The sequence below is a fragment of the Sturnus vulgaris genome, chromosome 31 (assembly GCF_052056855.1).
Source record: "Sturnus vulgaris isolate bStuVul1 chromosome 31, bStuVul1.hap1, whole genome shotgun sequence".
NCBI classification, from domain to species: Eukaryota; Metazoa; Chordata; class Aves; order Passeriformes; family Sturnidae; genus Sturnus; species Sturnus vulgaris.
The window spans coordinates 4,539,021-4,557,096 of NC_142273.1; the positions used below are offsets into that span (position 1 = coordinate 4,539,021).

At 56.3% G+C, this 18,076-nt stretch overlaps 2 protein-coding genes across 4 annotated transcripts; both read left to right on the forward strand.

Moving 5' to 3' along the window:
• Positions 1 to 338: 338 nt before the first annotated feature.
• Positions 339 to 5,787, forward strand: PSMD4 (proteasome 26S subunit ubiquitin receptor, non-ATPase 4). Of its 2 annotated transcripts, XM_088181070.1 has the most exons (11): positions 339 to 471; positions 1,254 to 1,394; positions 1,562 to 1,676; positions 2,429 to 2,515; positions 2,692 to 2,760; positions 2,993 to 3,208; positions 3,613 to 3,721; positions 4,342 to 4,473; positions 5,013 to 5,080; positions 5,425 to 5,628; positions 5,753 to 5,787. In XM_088181070.1, the coding sequence occupies exons 1-10, from the start codon at positions 446 to 448 to the stop codon at positions 5,608 to 5,610; spliced, it is 1,149 nt and encodes a 382-aa protein (XP_088037196.1). In that variant the 5' UTR covers positions 339 to 445; the 3' UTR covers positions 5,611 to 5,628; positions 5,753 to 5,787. The 2 variants fall into 2 exon arrangements, with proteins under 2 accessions (XP_088037196.1, XP_014748840.1); XM_014893354.2 differs by lacking the exon at positions 5,753 to 5,787 and having other exon boundaries at positions 5,425 to 5,746.
• A 362-nt stretch (positions 5,788 to 6,149) lies between these two features.
• Positions 6,150 to 17,576, forward strand: ZNF687 (zinc finger protein 687). Of its 2 annotated transcripts, XM_088181064.1 has the most exons (9): positions 6,150 to 6,861; positions 8,941 to 11,031; positions 11,609 to 11,787; positions 12,208 to 12,384; positions 12,805 to 12,967; positions 13,363 to 13,671; positions 14,041 to 14,153; positions 14,274 to 14,406; positions 14,803 to 17,576. In XM_088181064.1, the coding sequence occupies exons 2-9, from the start codon at positions 8,953 to 8,955 to the stop codon at positions 15,334 to 15,336; spliced, it is 3,687 nt and encodes a 1,228-aa protein (XP_088037190.1). In that variant the 5' UTR covers positions 6,150 to 6,861; positions 8,941 to 8,952; the 3' UTR covers positions 15,337 to 17,576. The 2 variants fall into 2 exon arrangements, with proteins under 2 accessions (XP_088037190.1, XP_088037189.1); XM_088181063.1 differs by lacking the exon at positions 6,150 to 6,861 and having other exon boundaries at positions 6,899 to 11,031.
• The last annotated feature ends 500 nt before the right edge of the window (positions 17,577 to 18,076 follow it).

Below are 18,076 nucleotides of genomic sequence, written 5' to 3' on the forward strand. Positions count from 1 at the left end.
GACAAGGGGACAGCCCTGGGGACATCTTTGGGACATCAGACAGGACATTGGGGACAGCCCTGGGGACATTGGGGACACCCCGGGGACGTTAATGGGGACAGGGGGACAGCAATGGCGACCCCGAGGGGATTGGGGGGACATGGGGACAGCCCTGAGGTGGCCTTGGGGACAGCATGGAGACACTCAGGGTTGGCACAGAGGGACAGGAGACCCCGCGGGTGGTGGCGGAGGGAGGGGACAGTCCCGGCCCTTTGGGGACAATGGTGACACTTGCGTGTCCCCCGAGTCGCCATCACGGCCCCGCTCAGAACTACAACTCCCGGCATGCTTCGCGCCGCACCACGCCTAGACGGGGCGCGCTGATTGGCTGCGGGGTCTGCGCCAATCAGCGGGCGCGTTGTTGGGCGTTGTGGGGCGCGGGCCGGCGCTGTGAGAAGGGGTCAAGATGGTTCTGGAGAGCACCATGGTGTGGTGAGAGAGGCGGCGGCGACCCCGGGACCCCCCGTGCTGCCCCCCGGCACCCTCACGGCAACCCCCGGCCCCGGCCGGCCCGGCCCGGCCGCTTTCCCTGAGTCATGGCGGGCCCGGCCTGAGGGCTGGGGGGGGTTGGAGGGGCTGAGGGGACAGAAGGGGACGGGAGGGGACAGAGAGGGACGTGAGGGGACGTGAGGGGACAGGGAAGGATGTGAGGGGACAGAGAGGGATGTGAGGGGACAGAAGGGACGTGAGGGGACAGGGAGGGATGTGAGGGGACAGAAGGGACGTGAGGGGACAGAGAGGGGACGTGAGGGGACAGAAGGGATGTGAGGGGACAGAGAGGAATGTGAGGGGATAGATGGGGCTGGGCTGAGGGGCAGACAGGGCCTGAGGGGAATTTATGGGGCTGAGGGAGATTTTGGGGTGTCTGAGGGAACTTGAAGGTTCTCAGGGAATTTAGGGAGATCTTAGGAGGTTTAACAGGGTCTCAAGGGATTTTGGGTGGTCTGAGAGGATTTAGGAAGGCTGAGGATTTTGGGTGTCACTGAGGGAGTTCCAGGGTGTTTCTCTGAGGCTTTCCCCCTCACATTCCCGGTGTTTTTTCCCTGAGGATTTTGGGAGGCTCTGAGGGAGTTCTGGGGGGTTTCTCTGAGGGTTCCTCCATCACATTCCCGATGCTTTTCTCTGAGGATTTTGGGTGTCGCTGAGTGAGTTCCAGGGCGTTTCTCTGAGGTTCCCCCCCCATTCCCGGTTTTTGTTTTTCCCTGGAATTGCAGCGTGGATAACAGCGAGTACATGCGCAACGGGGACTTCCTGCCCACGCGGCTGCAGGCGCAGCAGGACGCCGTCAACATCGTGTGCCACTCCAAAACCCGCAGCAACCCCGAGAACAACGTGGGGCTCATCACCCTGGCCAAGTGAGCGCCCGGGAATGCCGGGGAGAGCGGCTGGGAATGAGGGAGAAGGGGATGGGGATCGTTGCGGACCTCTTGCTGATTTGCTCCCGGGGAGGGGGAGTTTTCCTCCGCGGTTCCCGGGGCTCTCTCCCTGCGAGGGCATTGCGGGGCTCTGCCTTTCCCCGCAGTAACTGCGAGGTGCTGACCACGCTGACGCCCGACACCGGCCGCATCCTGTCCAAGCTGCACACCGTGCAGCCCAAGGGCAAGATCACCTTCGGCACCGGCATCCGCGTGGCCCACGTGAGTGCCCCTCCCTCATTCCCAAGGGATTCACGGAATTTCTGGGGTTTTTTCCCCGATTTTTGAGGGGCGTGGACGCGGGAAATCGGATTTTTGGCTTCGGCGTTCCTTCGGGCTTTGGGGCGGAAAGGATGGGAGGGTTTACAGGTTGGTGTGAATTGGTGGAATTCTGGCTTAAATCCATCAAAATCCTGGGAAATCCCACAGAGATCCCATGGGAATCCCACAGAAATCCCATGGGAATCCATGGAAATCCTATGGGAATCTATGGAAATCCCACAGAAATCCCATGGGAATCCCACAGAAATCCTATGGAAATCCCACAGAAATCCCATGGGAATCCCACAGAAATCCTATGGGAATCCCACAGAAATCCCATGGGAATCCCACAGAAATCCTATGGGAATCCCACAGAAATCCCAGGAAAATAAATATAAAACTGAAGAAATCCAAATTAAATCCATGGAATTCCCACATAAACCCATGGAAATCCAACCTAAATCCCTGGAATTGTCACATAAATGCATGGAAATTTCACAGAAATCCACCATAAATCCTTGGGAATTTCACATAAACCCATGGAAATAAACAGTAAATCCATGGAAATTTAACAGACCCTCCCCCCAGATCCCAAGAATTTGAGCCCAGCCCTGCTGTGCCCCCCCTACCCCCACCCCCTGGAGCAGATCCCGGGATCTGGGGGGATCCCCGTTTTCCTGGGAACGGCCCCAAATCCCGGGATTTGTGTGCAGCTGGCGCTGAAGCACCGGCAGGGCAAGAACCACAAGATGAGAATCATCGCCTTCGTGGGCAGCCCCGTGCACGACAGCGACAAGGACGTGAGTGGGGTCCCACAGGGGGAGCGGCTCTGGGAGAGGGTCTGGGATCCCCACAGAGGGATCAGATCTGGGATCAGGTCTGGGAGAGGGTCTGGGGAATGTGGGGTCAGGTCTGGGATCACAGTGGGATTGGCTCTGGGTCCTGCTGATCCCGAGGCATTCCTGGTGTTTCCCAGCTGGTGAAGTTGGCCAAGCGCCTGAAGAAGGAGAAGGTCAACGTGGACATCATCAACTTTGGGGAGGAGGTGAGAATCCGGGAATTGCCACATTTCAGGTGGAATTCTGGGGCCTTTCCCACATTCCAGACAGGAATCCTGGGAATTCCCACATTCCCACCCCCGATTTCCTGCTGGGAATTCACTGAGACTTCCATCCACCATTCCCAGCCCCATTCCCAATCCCACCAAACCCCACAACCCCACATCCCAGCGCTCCCCACGATTCCCAAGTCCCGTTTTTTGGTGTTCTTGTCCCCAGGAAGCCAACACGGAGAAGCTGACGGCGTTCATCACGGCGCTCAACGGCAAGGACGGCAGCGGCTCGCACCTGGTGACCGTGCCCCCCGGGCCCAGCCTGGCCGACGCCCTCATCAGCTCCCCCATCCTGGCCGGGGAGGGGGGCGCCATGCTGGGCCTGGGGGCCTCCGACTTCGAGTTCGGGGTGGATCCCAGTGCTGACCCCGAGCTGGCGCTGGTAGGGGTCACGGAATTCCCAAAATTCCCAAAATTCGGTGTTTCCGGCACCGAAATCCCGTAAAATCCCGAATTTCGCTGTTCCCCCATCCATGCCCCGATTCCCCCATCCCTGCTGGGCCTGGGGGTTCAGACTTCGAGTTCAGGGAGGATCCCAGTGCTGATCCCAAGCTAGTGCTGGTAGGAATCCCAGAAATCCCAAAATTCCATGGGATTGGGAATCTCCAACATCAGAATCTCACAAACCCCAAATCCCCCAACTCTCCCAACAGTGTGACCCCAAAATTCCCAGGGATTGGGAATTTCCAACATCAGCCCCTCCTAAACCCTTGGCTCCCAGCCCCCTCCCCTCCCTCATTCCCAGTGTTTCCCTCTCCCAACTCCGGGAATTCCGGGATTTTCCAGGCGCTGCGCGTGTCCATGGAGGAGCAGCGGCAGCGGCAGGAGGAGGAGGCCCGGAGGGCGGCGGCGGCCTCGGCAGCGGAGGCCGGGATTGCCGCGGCCGGGGGGGATGGTGAGCGTCTGTGGGACTGGGAATGGGACTGGGAATGGGATTGTGGGATTGGGAACGGCATTTATGGGATGGACATTCGGGAGAAATGCTTCCTGGGAGGGTGGGGATGCCCATTCCAGGCTATCCCGTGGATTATTCCCAGGCTGGTCCATGGATTATTCCCTGGGTTGTTCCATGGATTATTCTATGGATAATTCCCATTATTCCTGCAGAGTCAGACGAGGCCCTGCTCAAGATGACCATGGGGCATTGTCCCATGGGTATCCCATGGATTTATTCCCGTTTTTCCCCAGAGTCAGACGAGGCCCTGCTCAAGATGACCATGGGGCACTGTCCCATGGATATCCCATGGATTTATTCCCGTTTTTCCTGCAGAATCAGACGAGGCCCTGCTCAAGATGACCATGGGGCACTGTCCCATGGATATCCCATGGATTTATTCCCGTTTTTCCTGCAGAGTCAGACGAGGCCCTGCTCAAGATGACCATGGGGCATTGTCCCATGGGTATCCCATGGATTTATTCCCGTTTTTCCCCAGAATCAGACGAGGCCCTGCTCAAGATGACCATGGGGCATTGTCCCATGGGTATCCCATGGATTTATTCCCGTTTTTCCTGCAGAGTCAGACGAGGCCCTGCTCAAGATGACCATGGGGCAGCCGGAGTTTGGCCGGGCGGGGCTGCCGGACCTGAGCTCCATGAGCGAGGAGGAGCAGATCGCCTACGCCATGCAGATGTCCCTGCAGGGCGCCGGTGAGTGCCCTTCCCGGCCGGGAAAACCTGGGAAAAACACCGGGAGAACCTGGGAAAGACTCGGGAGAAACTTGGCAAAGACTTGGGAAAGAGTCAGGGAAAACCCGGGGAAAAACCTTGGAAAGACTCAGGGAAAACTCAGGAAAGACACAGGAAAAGCTCAGGGAAAACCCTGGGAAAGACTCGGGAAAAGCTTGGGAAAGACTCAGGGAAAAACTTGGGGAAAAGCTCAGGAAAAACCTTGGGAAAGACTTGGGAAAATCTCAGGAAAAAAATCAAGAAATACTGGGGAAAAAATTTGGGAATTCTCACCCGGGGTTTGGGTTGGAAGGTGTTTGTTTTGTTTTTTTTCCCACAGATTTTTGGGGTGGGATTGGGGATTTTGGAAAATTTGCCCAAGCTGAGGTGGACAAGGTGGGGAAAACCCCAGGAAAATCTTGGAAAAACCCCAGGAAAACCTTGGGAATTTTAGCCTGGCTGGTCCCAGGGTGTGTTTTTCCGTGGATTTTTGTGTTTCCATGGATTTCTGGGGTTTGCAGAGTTTGCCCAGGCCGAGGCAGCCGAGGTCGACAGCGGAGCAGCCATGGACACGTCTGAGCCTGCCAAGGTCAGGCTGAGGGAATTCCTGGAATTTCCAGCACATCCCATCAGTCCCATCAATCCCATCCCATCAATCCGATTATTCCCATAAATCCTATCCCATCAGTGCCATAAATGCCATAAATCCCCTCCCATTATTCCCATCCATCCCCTCCCATCAATCCCATTATTCCCTTCAATCCCATCGCTCCCACCCATTTTCCTGTGGATCCAGATGGTCCCAGATTCCCTGGGATGGTCCCAAATTCCCTGGATTTCCCTGTGCATCCTGACGATCCCAAATCCCTCAGGACGATCCCAAATCCCCCCGGATTTTCCCGGATTTTCCCGGAATTCCCGCTTTCCCTGCAGGAGGAGGACGACTACGACGTGATGCAGGACCCGGAATTCCTGCAGAGCGTCCTGGAAAACCTTCCCGGGGTGGATCCCAACAACGAGGCCATCCGGAATGCCATGGGATCCCTGGCGTCCCAGGCGGCCCGGGAGAACCGGGAAAACCGGGAAAACCGCGACAGGAAGGACGAGGAGAAGAAATGAAACCCCCGGGAAAAACGGGTGGGAATTGTTCGGGAATCGCAGAAATAAAAGGAATCAAAGGAGTTTGTTGGGAATGGTGGGACTCGAAGGGATTTCTTGGGAATCATGGGAATAATAAAAGGAATTTCCTTGGGAATTGCAGGAATAAAAGAAACTCCTGGACTGGGGGAACTGGAACTTTGGAATTCTCTATACTGGGAACGGGAATTCCCTGGAATTCCTGCAGCAGCTCCCGGCATCCCCCGCGCGCTGTTTACCGTGAGACCGAGGGGCGGGGCTGGGCTGGGCTATGAATGGACAACTAAATCAACCAATCAGCGAACTGGAAGACCGGATGTTGTCATTTTGGCAGCCAATAAAATGAGTAGGAAGGCGGGGTTGATTAAGAGTGGCAGCTCTGTGGACCAATGAACGACGGGGATAGACTTGGCGGGCTTTTGGGCACTCCAGCCAATGTGAGAGAGAGAAGACAGAAGCGGCCTTGATTGACAGCTCTGTCCACCAATTGCATCGCAGAGCAGGCGGAAGAGGGCGCGACATCCCCTCAGACGCCTCTGTGAGTGACAGCGCTGGCCGCGAATGGGAGGAGGGGGCTGAAGCCATTCCGGGCCCGGGTTCTGGTGCTGAGGGAAAAATCCCGCGCCCAGTAGGAGCTCCTGGCTGGGAGACGCCGCCATTGACGCTCCTTGAGGCCAATGGCGGTCGGAAGCCGCGCTTGATAAACAGCGCGCTTTGACCAAAGAGAAGCGAGGTGAGGCGGGCGTTAATTGACAGACAGCGCTGTCCATTAATCCGCAGCGAGATGCGCCAGCACTGGCAGCCAATAGGAAGCGATGACGCCGCGCTGGGCGGGGCTTTGTGAGTTGAGTGATACCCACGCTCCCCAATCAACATATCCAGTGAGGGGCAGTTCCTGCTCAGCCAATGGGGAGTGCGGACCGCCGCGATCAGCGTTGAGTGACAGCAGAGTGGACCAATCAGAATGTGCGCTTTGATGATTGACGGGCAATTCAGCCAAGGGGAAAGCGTGGCGAGGGCGGGAGCGCGCGGCGCGAGCGGCCGGCGGGGCAGGGGGGGCCAAGCAGGAAGTGGCGGAGGGGAAGCGGCGCCGCTGAGGGGCCCGAGCGGGACCGGGATCGGGAACCGGGATCTGGAACCGGGAATTGGGATCGGGAATTGGGATCGAGAAGCGGGATCGGCATCGGGAAGCGACAGCGGCAGCCGGGGAGCGGCCCCCGCGCGCAGCTCCAGGTAACGGGGCCTGAGGGGCGGGAGAGGCCTGAGGGGGTCAAGGCCTGAGGGGGGGCGAGGCCTGGGCGGGAAGCGCGGCCTGAGGGGGCCCGGCTGGAGGGGGCAAAACCCTCCCAAAATTCCGGGATTTAGGGGGGTTATGGTCACCTCTGCCCTCCCAAAATCCCGGGATCTGGGGGGGGTCATGGTCACCTCTACCCTCCCAAAATCCCGGCATTTAGGGGGGTCACGGTCACCCTCTTCCATCCCAAATCCCGGGATTTTGAGGGGTCATCTTCACGTCTTCCCACAAAAAAAAAAAAAAATCCCGGGATTTGTGGGGATCAGGATCATCCCCCCCCGCCATCCTGATATTTTGGGGGCTCATCCCAAATCCTGGGATTGTGGAGGGGTCACGGTCACACCCTTCATCCTGGAATTTTTGGGGATTTTGAGATTGGGGTGGGGGATTTGGGATCGGGATGGAGACCTTGGGATTGGGAATTTAGGATTGGAATGAGGAGTTTGGGATGGGGAATTTGGGATCGGGAGTTTGGGATCAGTGTGAGGAGTTTGGGATCGGGATAGGGAGTTTGGGATGGGAAATTTGGGATCAGGATAGGAAATTTGGGATCGAGATTGAGAGTCTGGGATGGGGGATTTGGGATCGGGATGGAGACCTTGGGATCCTGAATATTTGGGAAAATCCCAAAATCCCGCTGTACTCCCCCCCCCCCCAGTCCTTTTGGGAATCCCGGGAAAATCGGGAATCCCGAGCCCTCCTGGCTCCCTTTCCCGTTGGGATTTTCGGGGTCCCGGGATCGGGGCCGCGGCCCCGGGGCCGGCAGATGGTCGGGATTTAATTCCCTCCAAATCCCGGGAATTTAATCCCGCTCGGATCCCTCGGGAGGAGGCGGCTGCGGCGGCACGGGGGGCGGGAGGGGGATTTTGGGATGGGGGTTTGGGATGGGGAATCGGGATCGGGATGGAGAGTTTGGGATCAGGGGTTTGGGATCAGGGCAAGAAGTTTGGGATCAGTTTGGAAGCCGGGATTTGCCAGGTGGAATTTTGGGATAATCCCTCCCCGTTTGTGGCTGTCCCGCTTTTCCCACCTCCTTTTCCATGGAAAACTGAGCCGGGAAGGATTTTCCAAACCCCCACTCCTGATCCCAAACAGCTCCTTTAGGATTTCCCAGGCCTGGGTGTGTTTATTCCCGAAAAAAAAAAACAAACCAGGAAGAAGGAGTTGGGGTGGGGAAATCATTCCCAAAGGTTTGGATGTGAATGGGGAAGGACAAGGAGCACAATTCCCCCCTGGAAAAAAAATTCCCAAAGGAATTTCCAAAGGATTAATTCCCAGCCTGGGGATAAAAGGACAGGAAAAAGGGGATTTGGGAAGGAAAAGCCTCTCCCGAGGGCAATTCCAGAGGGAAAATGAATGGAATTCCACCTGCTGGGGGGGGTCAGGAGCCTCAAATCCCGAGGGAATTTGGGGCTGGAATTGGGGTTGGATCCATGGCTTTTTCCCCTTTTTCCTGGTTTTCTAAACTGGAAAACCGTGGGATCCAAACCCCTCTTTATTTAAATCTTTCACTAAAAAAAAAAAAAAATCCTTGGAGATTGCTGGGAAGGGAGGTTTTGGGATGAGAAGGGGATTTTTGGGATAAAAGGGGAATATTTGGGAGGGGAATGGAGATTTTTGGGACAGGAATGGGAATTTTTGGGATAGGAATGGAATGAAAATAGGAATGGAATAAAAATAAACTGGAATGGAAATGGGAATGGAGATAAAATAAAAATAGGAATGGAATGGGAATGAAATAGAAATAAAATGGGATGAGAATGGGAATTAAATGGGAATGGAATAAAAATGGGAATGGGAATGGAATAAAAATGGGAATGGAATGAAAGTGAAATAGAAATAAAATGGAATGGGAATGGGAATTAAATGTGAATGAAATGGAAAATGAATGGAATGGGAGTGGAATAAAAACAGGAATGGAATGGGAAGGAGCAGGCGGCAGAGCAGCAGAATTCCCTGGGGTTTGTGGGGATGGAACCCCAGGAATTCCCACCGGGAACCCCCAATTGCCCCCCCAGCCCTCCCCAGCCATGGGGGACATGAAAACGCCGGATTTCGACGACCTCCTGGCCGCCTTCGACATCCCCGACATCGACGCCAACGAGGCCATCCAGCCGCACCACGAGGAGCCCGAGTCCCACGGGAAACAAATCCCGGGCGACGCGGCCGCGGCCGAGCCCGCCCTGCCCCACGCCGACATCTCGGCCGTCAGCGTCATCGTCAAGAACACCGTGTGCCCCGAGCAGCTGGACAGCCTGGACCCCCGCGCCAAGGACGGCCACGGCCTGGCCCCCCGCCTCCTCCACAACGGCTTCGGGGCCCCCGACGCCGCCAGGTCGCCCGGGGCCCGCGCGGCCGAGGCGCCGTCCAACGGGGAGTGCTGGGCCAAGGAGAAGAACCCGAAAACTTTGGATTTGTTCTCGCACTTCAGCCCCGACCCCAGCGAGGACGGCGCCAACCTGATCGACAGGTCCCGGGAATGCAAAGCCAAGGAGAAATCCCTGGCCGTGCCTTCCCTGGCCGCGTCCCCCACCCCATCCTCCATGGACTGCAAGGAGCCCCTGGGAGAAGCCGCGGGGGGCTTGGATCCCGCTTTTCCCGGCCCGTTCCGCGCCGCCGACGGATCCCACCCCGTGCCCTGCATCAAGAAGGAGGAGTCGGACGCGGAGGAGGCTCCGGGCAGGAGTTCCAGCCCCAAGGGCTTGGTCCTGGATCACCTGAAATCCGTCACCGTGCGTTATTCCGCCGAGGAGTCTCCGCCGGCGGCGGCGCCGTGGCCGGGCTCGGATCCCGGCATCGACGCCGCGGCCGAGCTCAAACGCTCGCCGGGGAGCCCTCGGGAATCCTTCTCCTCCCCCGGCATCCCCATCCCGTCCTCTTCTCCCAAACTCCTGAAGGAAGAGCGGGAAATGCTGGAGAAATCCGTGAGGAGCCCCCCGAGCGTTTCCAGCGGCGAGGAGGAGGAGGAGGAGGAAGAGGAGGAGGAGGAGGAGGAGGAAAGCACCAACTCGCCGTCCTCCAGCTCCTCGCGGCCGCTCAAAGTGCGCATCAAAACCATCAAGACCTCCTGTGGCAGCATCACCAGGACGGTCACCAGGGTGAGCTCGGACTCGGAGCCGCCCTCCAGCAGAGCCCCCGGCGAGCAGAATTCCCAGGAAACCCCGGAACGCCCCGGGACGGGCGCGGAGGCGGCGCCCAAGGAGAAACCGGAGCTTTGCAGCCCTTTGAGAAACGCGGAAGGGCCGAAAATCGTCAGCGTGCAGCTGGGCAACGGCACCAAGCTGAAGGGCACGGTGCTGCCCGTGGCCGCCATCCAGAGCGCCAGCAGCGCCATGCTCATCGCCGCCAGCGTGGCCCAGCAGAAATCCGTGGTTCTCCCGGCGAAATCCGGCAAGTCCGTGGCTAAAAACATCCTGAACTTGGTGCCGCAGCCCCTGCCCAAGGGCGACGGCAGGACCAACGGCGGCGCCAAGGTGAACGGCGGCGCGGCGCCGCCCAAATCGTCGCCCAGCGTGGCCGGCACCGTCATCTCCCGCAGCCAGTCCAGCCTGGTGGAGGCCTTCAACAAAATCCTCAACAGCAAGAACCTGCTGCCCACCTACAAACCCAACCTGAGCCCCCCGGCCGAGTCCAGCCTGGCCCTGCCGCCGCTGGGCTACCGCTGCCTGGAGTGCGGCGACGCCTTCGCGCTGGAGAAGAGCCTGGCGCGGCACTACGACCGGCGCAGCATGCGCATCGAGGTGACGTGCAACCACTGCACCAAGCGCCTGGTGTTCTTCAACAAGTGCAGCCTGCTGCTGCACGCCCGCGAGCACAAGGACAAGGGGCTGGTGATGCAGTGCTCGCACCTGGTGATGCGCCCCATCGCCCTGGAGCAGATGATCGGGCAGCCCGACGTGACCCCGCTGGCGTCGCTGGCGCTGCCGGCCCCGAAGGTGGCTCAGGACGGGGGGAATCCGGCACAGGAGATGCCGGTGCTGCCCCTGGGCCCGGAGCAGAGCAGCTACAGCTGCTTCAGGTGCCTGGAGTGCAAGGAGCAGTGCAAGGACAAGGCGGGGCTGGCGGCGCATTTCCAGCAGGTGGGGGTGGCCACCAGCAGCAGCAGCACGGTGAGAGAGGGCAGAACAACGGGAGGAGGTGGGGAAGGTGGCGGGGGAGAACGGGGAGGTGGTGGAGAAGGTGGGATGGTGGTGGAGGAGGTGAGAGGTGGGAGAGAAGTGGGAGAAGGTGGGGGTGGAGAAGTGGGGGATGGTGGGAAGGTGGCAGGACAAGGTGGGAAGAGTTTTTTGGGATCCTGGTTCCAATTGGAATTTTCCCAGGGTTTTTTTTGATCCTGATCCCTGCTGGGAATTTTCCCAGAACTTTTTAGAATCCTGATCCCCACCGGGAATTTTCCAAAATCCCAGATCCATTTTGGATTCATTCCTTGATAGAATTTTCCCAGAACTGGTTTGGATCCTGGTTCCAGTTGGGAATTTTCCCAGAACTTTTTAGTATCCTAATCCCTTTTGGGAATTTTCCAAGATCCCAAGCCCATTCTGGATCCATTCCTCCACGGAGTCTTCCCCGAATGTTTTGAGATCCTGATCCCTGCTGGGAATTTTCCCTTCACTTTTTTGGGATCCTCAGACCCCTGCAGGGCCCAGAATTCCCAGGATTCCGTGTCTAAGTCCCAGGTTTCCCCAGGTGTGCTCGGCGTGCCCCATGATCCTGTCCAACCGCTGCAGCTTCAGCGCCCACCAGCGCATGCACCGCAGCCGCCCCCCCCACGTGTGCCCCGAGTGCGGCGGCAACTTCCTGCTGGCCAACTTCGAGGGGCACCTCAAGGACTCCTGCCTGCACTTCTCCCGCAGGGTGGGATACAGGTGAGGGGGCTGGGACCCCCAGGAGCGCCGGGAATTCCGAGGGAGGGTGGCAAGGCCATGGAAGAGTCCAAAAGTGGAGTTTTTGCCCCAGAATGGGGTGGGAATTTCCTGCTGGCCAAAAAGCGCTGGCCACCACCTCAAGGAGCCCTCCCGCAGTGTGGGGTACAGGTATGGAGCCAGGGAATTCCAGGAATCCTGGGACTTCCAAGGAGAGCCACTGGAAAGGGTGGTGGGGCTGTTGGGAAGGTCCAGAAATGGTTTGGGTTGGGAATTTCCCAGAACTGGTTTGGATCCTGATCCCTGCTGGAATTTCCCCAGAACTTTTTTGGGATCCTGCTTCCCGTTAGGAATTCCTCAGCCCTAATTTGGGATCCGTGATTCCCCTGGGATGTTCCCAACCCTGATGTGGGATCCCCCCAGGTGTCCCAGCTGCTCCGTGGTGTTTGGCGGCGTCAATTCCATCAAGTCCCACATCCAGAGCTCGCACTGCGAGGTTTTCCACAAGTGCCCCATCTGCCCCATGGCCTTCAAATCCGCGCCCAGCGCCCACGCCCACGTCTACACCCAGCACCCCGGCTTCAGCAACCAGCAATCCAAGTGAGTGTTCCCAGAAAAACCCCAAATATTCCCGGATTTCACCCCCAAACACACACAGCCCCCCCCACCCATCCTGCGGGATCCGCGCTGCGGCGGGGCCGGGGCAGAGCCCGAGGGGAAGTTTGGAAGTTTGGGGTGGAGATTTGGGAGATCTGGGGATAGGAGATTTGGGGTGGGAGATTTGGGGTGGGAGATTTGGGAATAGGAGATTTCTCCCCATTTCCCCTTTTTTTTCCCCGTTTTTCCCATACTCTCCTCCCCATTTCCCATGTTCCTTTCCCCAATTTCCCATGGTTTTTTTTCCATTTTTCCCCATTTCCCATGTTTTTTTCCCCCCGTTTTTCCCATATTTTTTCCCCCCAATTTCCCATGTTGTTTTTTTTTTCCCGTTTTTCCCCATTTCCCACGTTTTCTCCCCAGGATGATTTACAAGTGTGCCATGTGTGACACGGTGTTCACCCACAAGCCGCTGCTCTCGTCCCACTTTGACCAGCACCTGCTGCCGCAGCGCGTCAGCGTCTTCCGCTGCCCCCAGTGCCCGCTGCTCTTCGCCCAGAAACGCACCATGCTCGAGCACCTCAAGGTCAGGCACAGCTCTGGGGGAAAATGCTGAAACTCTGGGAAAAAATGGAAAAAAAAAATCCAAAAAAAACCCGGCGAAACCTCAATCAAAAACGGCGAAATTCCGGCCAAAAATGCTGGGATTTCAGCCCCCAATTGGGAGAAATTGGGATTTTTTCCATTCCAAACCATTCCAGGATTCCCTGCCCTGCTTTATTTGGGATTTTTGGGATAAATCCCGGATCCTGCCCAGGGAATTCCATGGATTTCTAGGGATAAATCCCAGATCCTTACCCGGGTTTTTCCATGGATTTCCCACCCATTGGATCCCCCTGGCATTCTGGGAATTCCCCTCACACTTTCTGCCCTCCAACCCAAAATTCCCACCCCGAAGTTCCCCAACTCTGCCATTCCCAGAATTCCCACCAAGCCCAGAAATCCAAGGACGACTCTTCCAAGAAATCCCCGGCCCTGCTGACCCCGAAGCCGGAGCCCCTGGAGACTCCGGTGTCCAAGAATTCCGAGGAGTCCTCGAGCTCCACGGAGGAGGAGGAGGAGGAGGAGGAGCCCCCGAGCTCCCCGGAATTCCGGAAATCCAAGCGGAGCCGATTCCAGCGGAAATCCGGGAGCAAATCCAAGGGCAGCGGCTGGAGCTGCGGCGTTTGCCACTCGTGGTTCCCCGAGAGGGACGAGTACGTGGCACACATGAAGAAGGAGCACGGCAAGGTGGGATTCGGGGATTTTCTGGTGCGGGATTTGGGATTTTTTCCCCAATTTTTCCCATTATTTTTCCCGGTTTTTTCTGGTTTTTTTTCACGACTTTTTTCTGTTTTTTCCCCGGTTTTTTCCCAGTTTTCCCCATTATTTTTCCCCATTTTTCCTGTCTCCCCTGCAGTCGGTGAAGAAGTTCCCGTGCTGGGGTTTTTCCCTGATTTTTTTTTTTCTATTTTTCCCCTTTCTCTTCCCGATTTTTTCCCCGTTTTTTCCCATATTTTCCCCATTATTTTCCCGGGTTTTTCCCATTATTTTCCCGGGTTTTTCCCATTATTTTTCCCGGTTTTCCCCATTATTTTCCCCGTTTCTCTCCCCCTGCAGTCGGTGAAGAAGTTCCCGTGCCACCTGTGCGAGCGCTCCTTCTGCTCGGCCCCGAGCCTGCGGCGCCACGTCCGCGTCAACCACGAGGGCATCAAACGGGTCTATCCCTGCAGGTATCCCAAAAAAAAAACCCCGGGAATTCCGGGAATTCTGGGATCAGAATTCCCATTTTAGGGTTGAGAATTTCGGAATTCCGTGCTCAGCATTCCCGCTGTTCCCGGGTTTTGCCCCAGGTACTGCACGGAGGGCAAGCGGACGTTCAGCAGCCGCCTGATCCTGGAGAAGCACATCCAGGTGCGCCACGGCATCAAAGGCAGCGACCCCGCCCGCAGCCAGGAGATCGTCATCGCCCGCGGCCCCGCCCAGGTGGGACAGCCCGGAATTCCCGGGAATTTCTGGGGATTTCGGGAAGTTTTCGGGGGAATTTTGGGGGTCTCAGGAGGGGTTCGGGGGTTGTTTTATCCAGCAGTTCCTCCTCACAACCGCCCCAATTCCCGAGGGATTCACCCCTAAATCCTCTCCTTTCCCATAATCCCAACCCCAAACCTTTGGAATTCCTTCGATTTCTTGGGAATTTTGGGAATTTCCTGGGAATTTCAGGAAGGGAAACTTTGAGTGTTTCAGGAGGGCTTCAGGGTTGTTTTATCCAGCAATTCCTCCTCACAAGCGCCCCAGTTCCCCAGGGCTTCACCCCTGAATCCTCTCCCGTAATCCCAACCTTCGGGACTCCCGGGATTCCCGGGATTCTCCCCGTTTTCCCAGGCTGCCGGCCGGAAGCGCAAGCTCTCCTCGGACGATTCGTGCAGCGAGGAGCCCGACAGCACCACCCCGCCCTCGCAGAGCGCCCGGCCCGGCTGCTCCTCCCGGGCCGCCCCGTTCCGCTGCAGGAAGTGCGGGTTCCTGGCGGCGAGCCGGGCGGAATTCCAGGCCCACATTCCCCAGCACCGCACGGACGGGAATTCCCAGCAGTGCCGCGAGTGCGGGCTCTGCTTCACCTCGCACGGCTCCCTGAGCCGGCACCGCTTCATCTCCCACAAGAAGAGGAGAGGGGCCGAGCCCGAGGAGGGAGCAGCGAGCGCTGCCCAGGGCAGGAATCCCGCCGGGAATCCCGCCGGGAATTCCGCAGGAGGAGCAGCAGGAGGAGGAGGAGGAGGAGGAGGAGGAGGCGGGGAGGGGAATCTGCTGGAGTGCAAAGTCTGTGGGAAAGGATTCGAGACTCAGCTCAACCTCAAGACGCATTTCCGGACCCACGGAATGGCGTTCATCCGAGCGCGGCAGGGCGCCGAGGACAACTGAGAATTCCTGGGAATCCTGAAATTCCGGGAATCCTGGGAATGGCGTTCATCCGAGCGCGGCAGGGCGCCGAGGACAACTGAGAACTCCTGGGAATTCCTGGGAATCGGGAATTCTGGAGATGGCTTCATCCAGGAGAACTGAGCAATTCCTGGGATTCTGGGAATCCTGGAATTATGGGAATGGTGTTGATCCAGGAGAACTGAGGAACCCTGGAATTCTGGGAATCCTGAAATTCCTGGAATTCTGGGAATGGCTTCATCCAGGAGAATTGAGGATTCTGGAATTCCTGGAATTCTGGCATTTGCTTCATTGAGGAGAACTGAGCATTCCTGGGAATCCTGGAATTCCCAGAATTCTGGGACTGGCTCCCAAATGGGCCCTGAGGAGAACTGAGCATTCCCAGGAATGTCAGAATTCCCGGAATTCCGGGATTTTCTCCCCCCAGGAATTCGTGTACATAAAACACCCCCAGAGCCTTTCCCGGGGGGAAATTGGGAATTTGGGATGGTCCCAAATCCCGCCGGGAATTCCCGGGAATGTCGGACCTGGGGGGGATTTGGGATTTCCAGGCTCTTCCCAGGAATTCCCAGGGAGGCTTTTCCAGCAAAATCCACTTTTTTGGATTTTTTTTTTGTTGTTGTTGTTGTTGTTTTTGGGGTTTTTTTCTTGGTTTTTGTTTGGTTTTTTTTCCTGGATTTTTTTTTCCTGTTCCTGGTGTGTTTGGTTGGGAAGGAGGAGATTCCAAAGTCCTGGAATTCCCAAGGGAGCAGGAGGAGGAAAAAAGGAGGAAAAAAAGATGGAAACAGGAAGGAAAAAAAGGGAAAAAAAAGATGGAAAAGAAGAGGAAAAATAAGGTAAAAAAAAAAAAAAAAAAGAGGAATAAAGCTGGGACAAAAAGGAGACAAAAAAAAAAAAAAAATTTTTCCTTTGGCAAAGGAATAAGAACCCCCCCCCCAAAAAAAATCCAGGATTGGGAAGGGATCCCAAAATCTGGAATGAGGGTGAGGGTTGGGGCTTTTCCAGCTTTTTTCCAATTTTTTTTCCAGTCCCTTTTCCAGCTTTTTTCCAAACCCTTTCCCAACTTTTTTTCCGGACCCTTTTCCAATGTTTTTCCAGATTTTTTCCCAGGTTTTTATCCAGCCCTTTCCCATTTTTTTTTCCAGTTTTTTCCAGTTTTTCCCAGCTCCTCCTGTCCCTCGGGGCCCGGGACCTTTCCCGCTCCAAATCCCCCAGGAAATCCTCTGGAAAAGCCCCTGAGAATTCCCAGAATTCCCGGAATTCCCTGTGACCCCCCTCCCCCGTCCCTGTAAATTTGTACCATACACTAAAATCCCAACAACTGCTGTGCTCACTTTGGGGTTTTTTGGGTTTTTTTCCCGTTTTTTTGCGTTTTTCGGGATGGCAGAAGCTGCTTCGGGGTTAAAATTCGGGATTTCTTTTGTTTTTCCGATTTTTTTTTTTTTTTGGAGCGTTTTAATCCCAGTTTTTTTTTAATTTTTCCAAGCAGGAATTTTTTTCCCTCCCTCCTCCCTTTCGCCCTGGGCAGGGGGATGGACGGGAAAACGGTTAAAAAAAATTAAAAAAAAAAAAAAAAAAAAAAAAGTGGGAAAAAAATCAGGTGGAATCGGCCATTATTAAAAAAAAAAAAAAAAAAATCCCCCCGGGCCGGGTGTAAATAGAGAGAAGAAATTAAAGTTTCTACCAGATCTAGAAAGGAAAAAAAAAAATTCCCAAAAGAGGAAAAAAAAAAAAAATTATGGAAAAATGGCTTTGGACCCGCGGTTTTCCAGAATTTCAGTGCCTTGAGCTGGATTTGGGGGGGAGGGAGGGAGGGGCTGGAATTTCGGGAATATTCCCTTGGAATTCTGGGAATGTTCCCCCAGGATTTCGGGGCTGCTCCCTTGGAATTCTGGGGACGTTTCCCCCTGGAATTTTGGGAATGTTCGCCTGGAATTCTGGGGATCTTCCCCCCTGGAATTTTGGGGTTGGACTCCTGGAATTTTGGGAATGTGTCCCTGAACCTTTGGGAATGTTCCCCTGGGATTCTGGGAATGTGTCCCTGGAATTTTGGGGCTGGACTCCTGGAATTTCGGGAATGCTCCCCCGGGTTTGGGGGATTTTTTCGGGAATGCTCCCCCGGGGTTTGGGGACGTGCTGAGGAAGCCGCGGGCTGCAGAGGCTCTCAGGAATTCTTTATTCTGTAGGAATCGATTCCATTAAACTCCAGTGGTTTAACCCTTGCTGTGCCCTGGCCTCGGCTCTTCCCAGGAAAAGCCCGGGAATGGGGATGGGGGAGGGGCTGGGGGCTCCGGCTGCACCCCCCAATTTTGGTCCTTGCCCCCCAAAAACGGGGCTTGGGAAGGGTTGGGGGCCCCTCTGTCCCCAGGGGTGAAAATCCGAAATTTTGGGGTTTTTTTAATGCTAAAAATGAAAAGGGGGAAAGGGGGGAAAAAAAAAAAAAAAAAAAGATGGGAGGACACAGAGGGGACACAGAGGGGACAATGGGGACACAAAGGGGGGACATTGGGGACACAGAGGGGACAATGGGGACACAAAGGGGGGACATTGGGGACACTGAGAGGACACAGAGGGGTCATGGGGGGACATTGGGGACATGGAGGACACAAAGGGGGGACACGGAGGGGACTTGGGGGGACACTGAGAAGACACTGAGGGGACATTGGGGACATTTGGGGACATTTGGGGACATTTGGGGACACTCCAGGTGTCCCCCCTGCCC

Bases quoted from the DNA above. Each gene is read 5' to 3' on its own strand.
- ZNF687 (XM_088181063.1), top strand. From the start codon at position 8,767: ATGGAATGGGAATGGGAATTAAATGTGAATGAAATGGAAAATGAATGG. The intron at 11,032-11,608 runs GTGAGAGAGGGC...AGGTTTCCCCAG, and splicing joins CCACCAGCAGCAGCAGCACG to GTGTGCTCGGCGTGCCCCAT. The intron at 14,407-14,802 runs GTGGGACAGCCC...CCGTTTTCCCAG, and splicing joins TCGCCCGCGGCCCCGCCCAG to GCTGCCGGCCGGAAGCGCAA.
- PSMD4 (XM_088181070.1), top strand. From the start codon at position 446: ATGGTTCTGGAGAGCACCATGGTGTG. The intron at 472-1,253 runs GTGAGAGAGGCG...CTGGAATTGCAG, and splicing joins CTGGAGAGCACCATGGTGTG to CGTGGATAACAGCGAGTACA. The intron at 5,081-5,424 runs GTCAGGCTGAGG...CTTTCCCTGCAG, and splicing joins ACACGTCTGAGCCTGCCAAG to GAGGAGGACGACTACGACGT.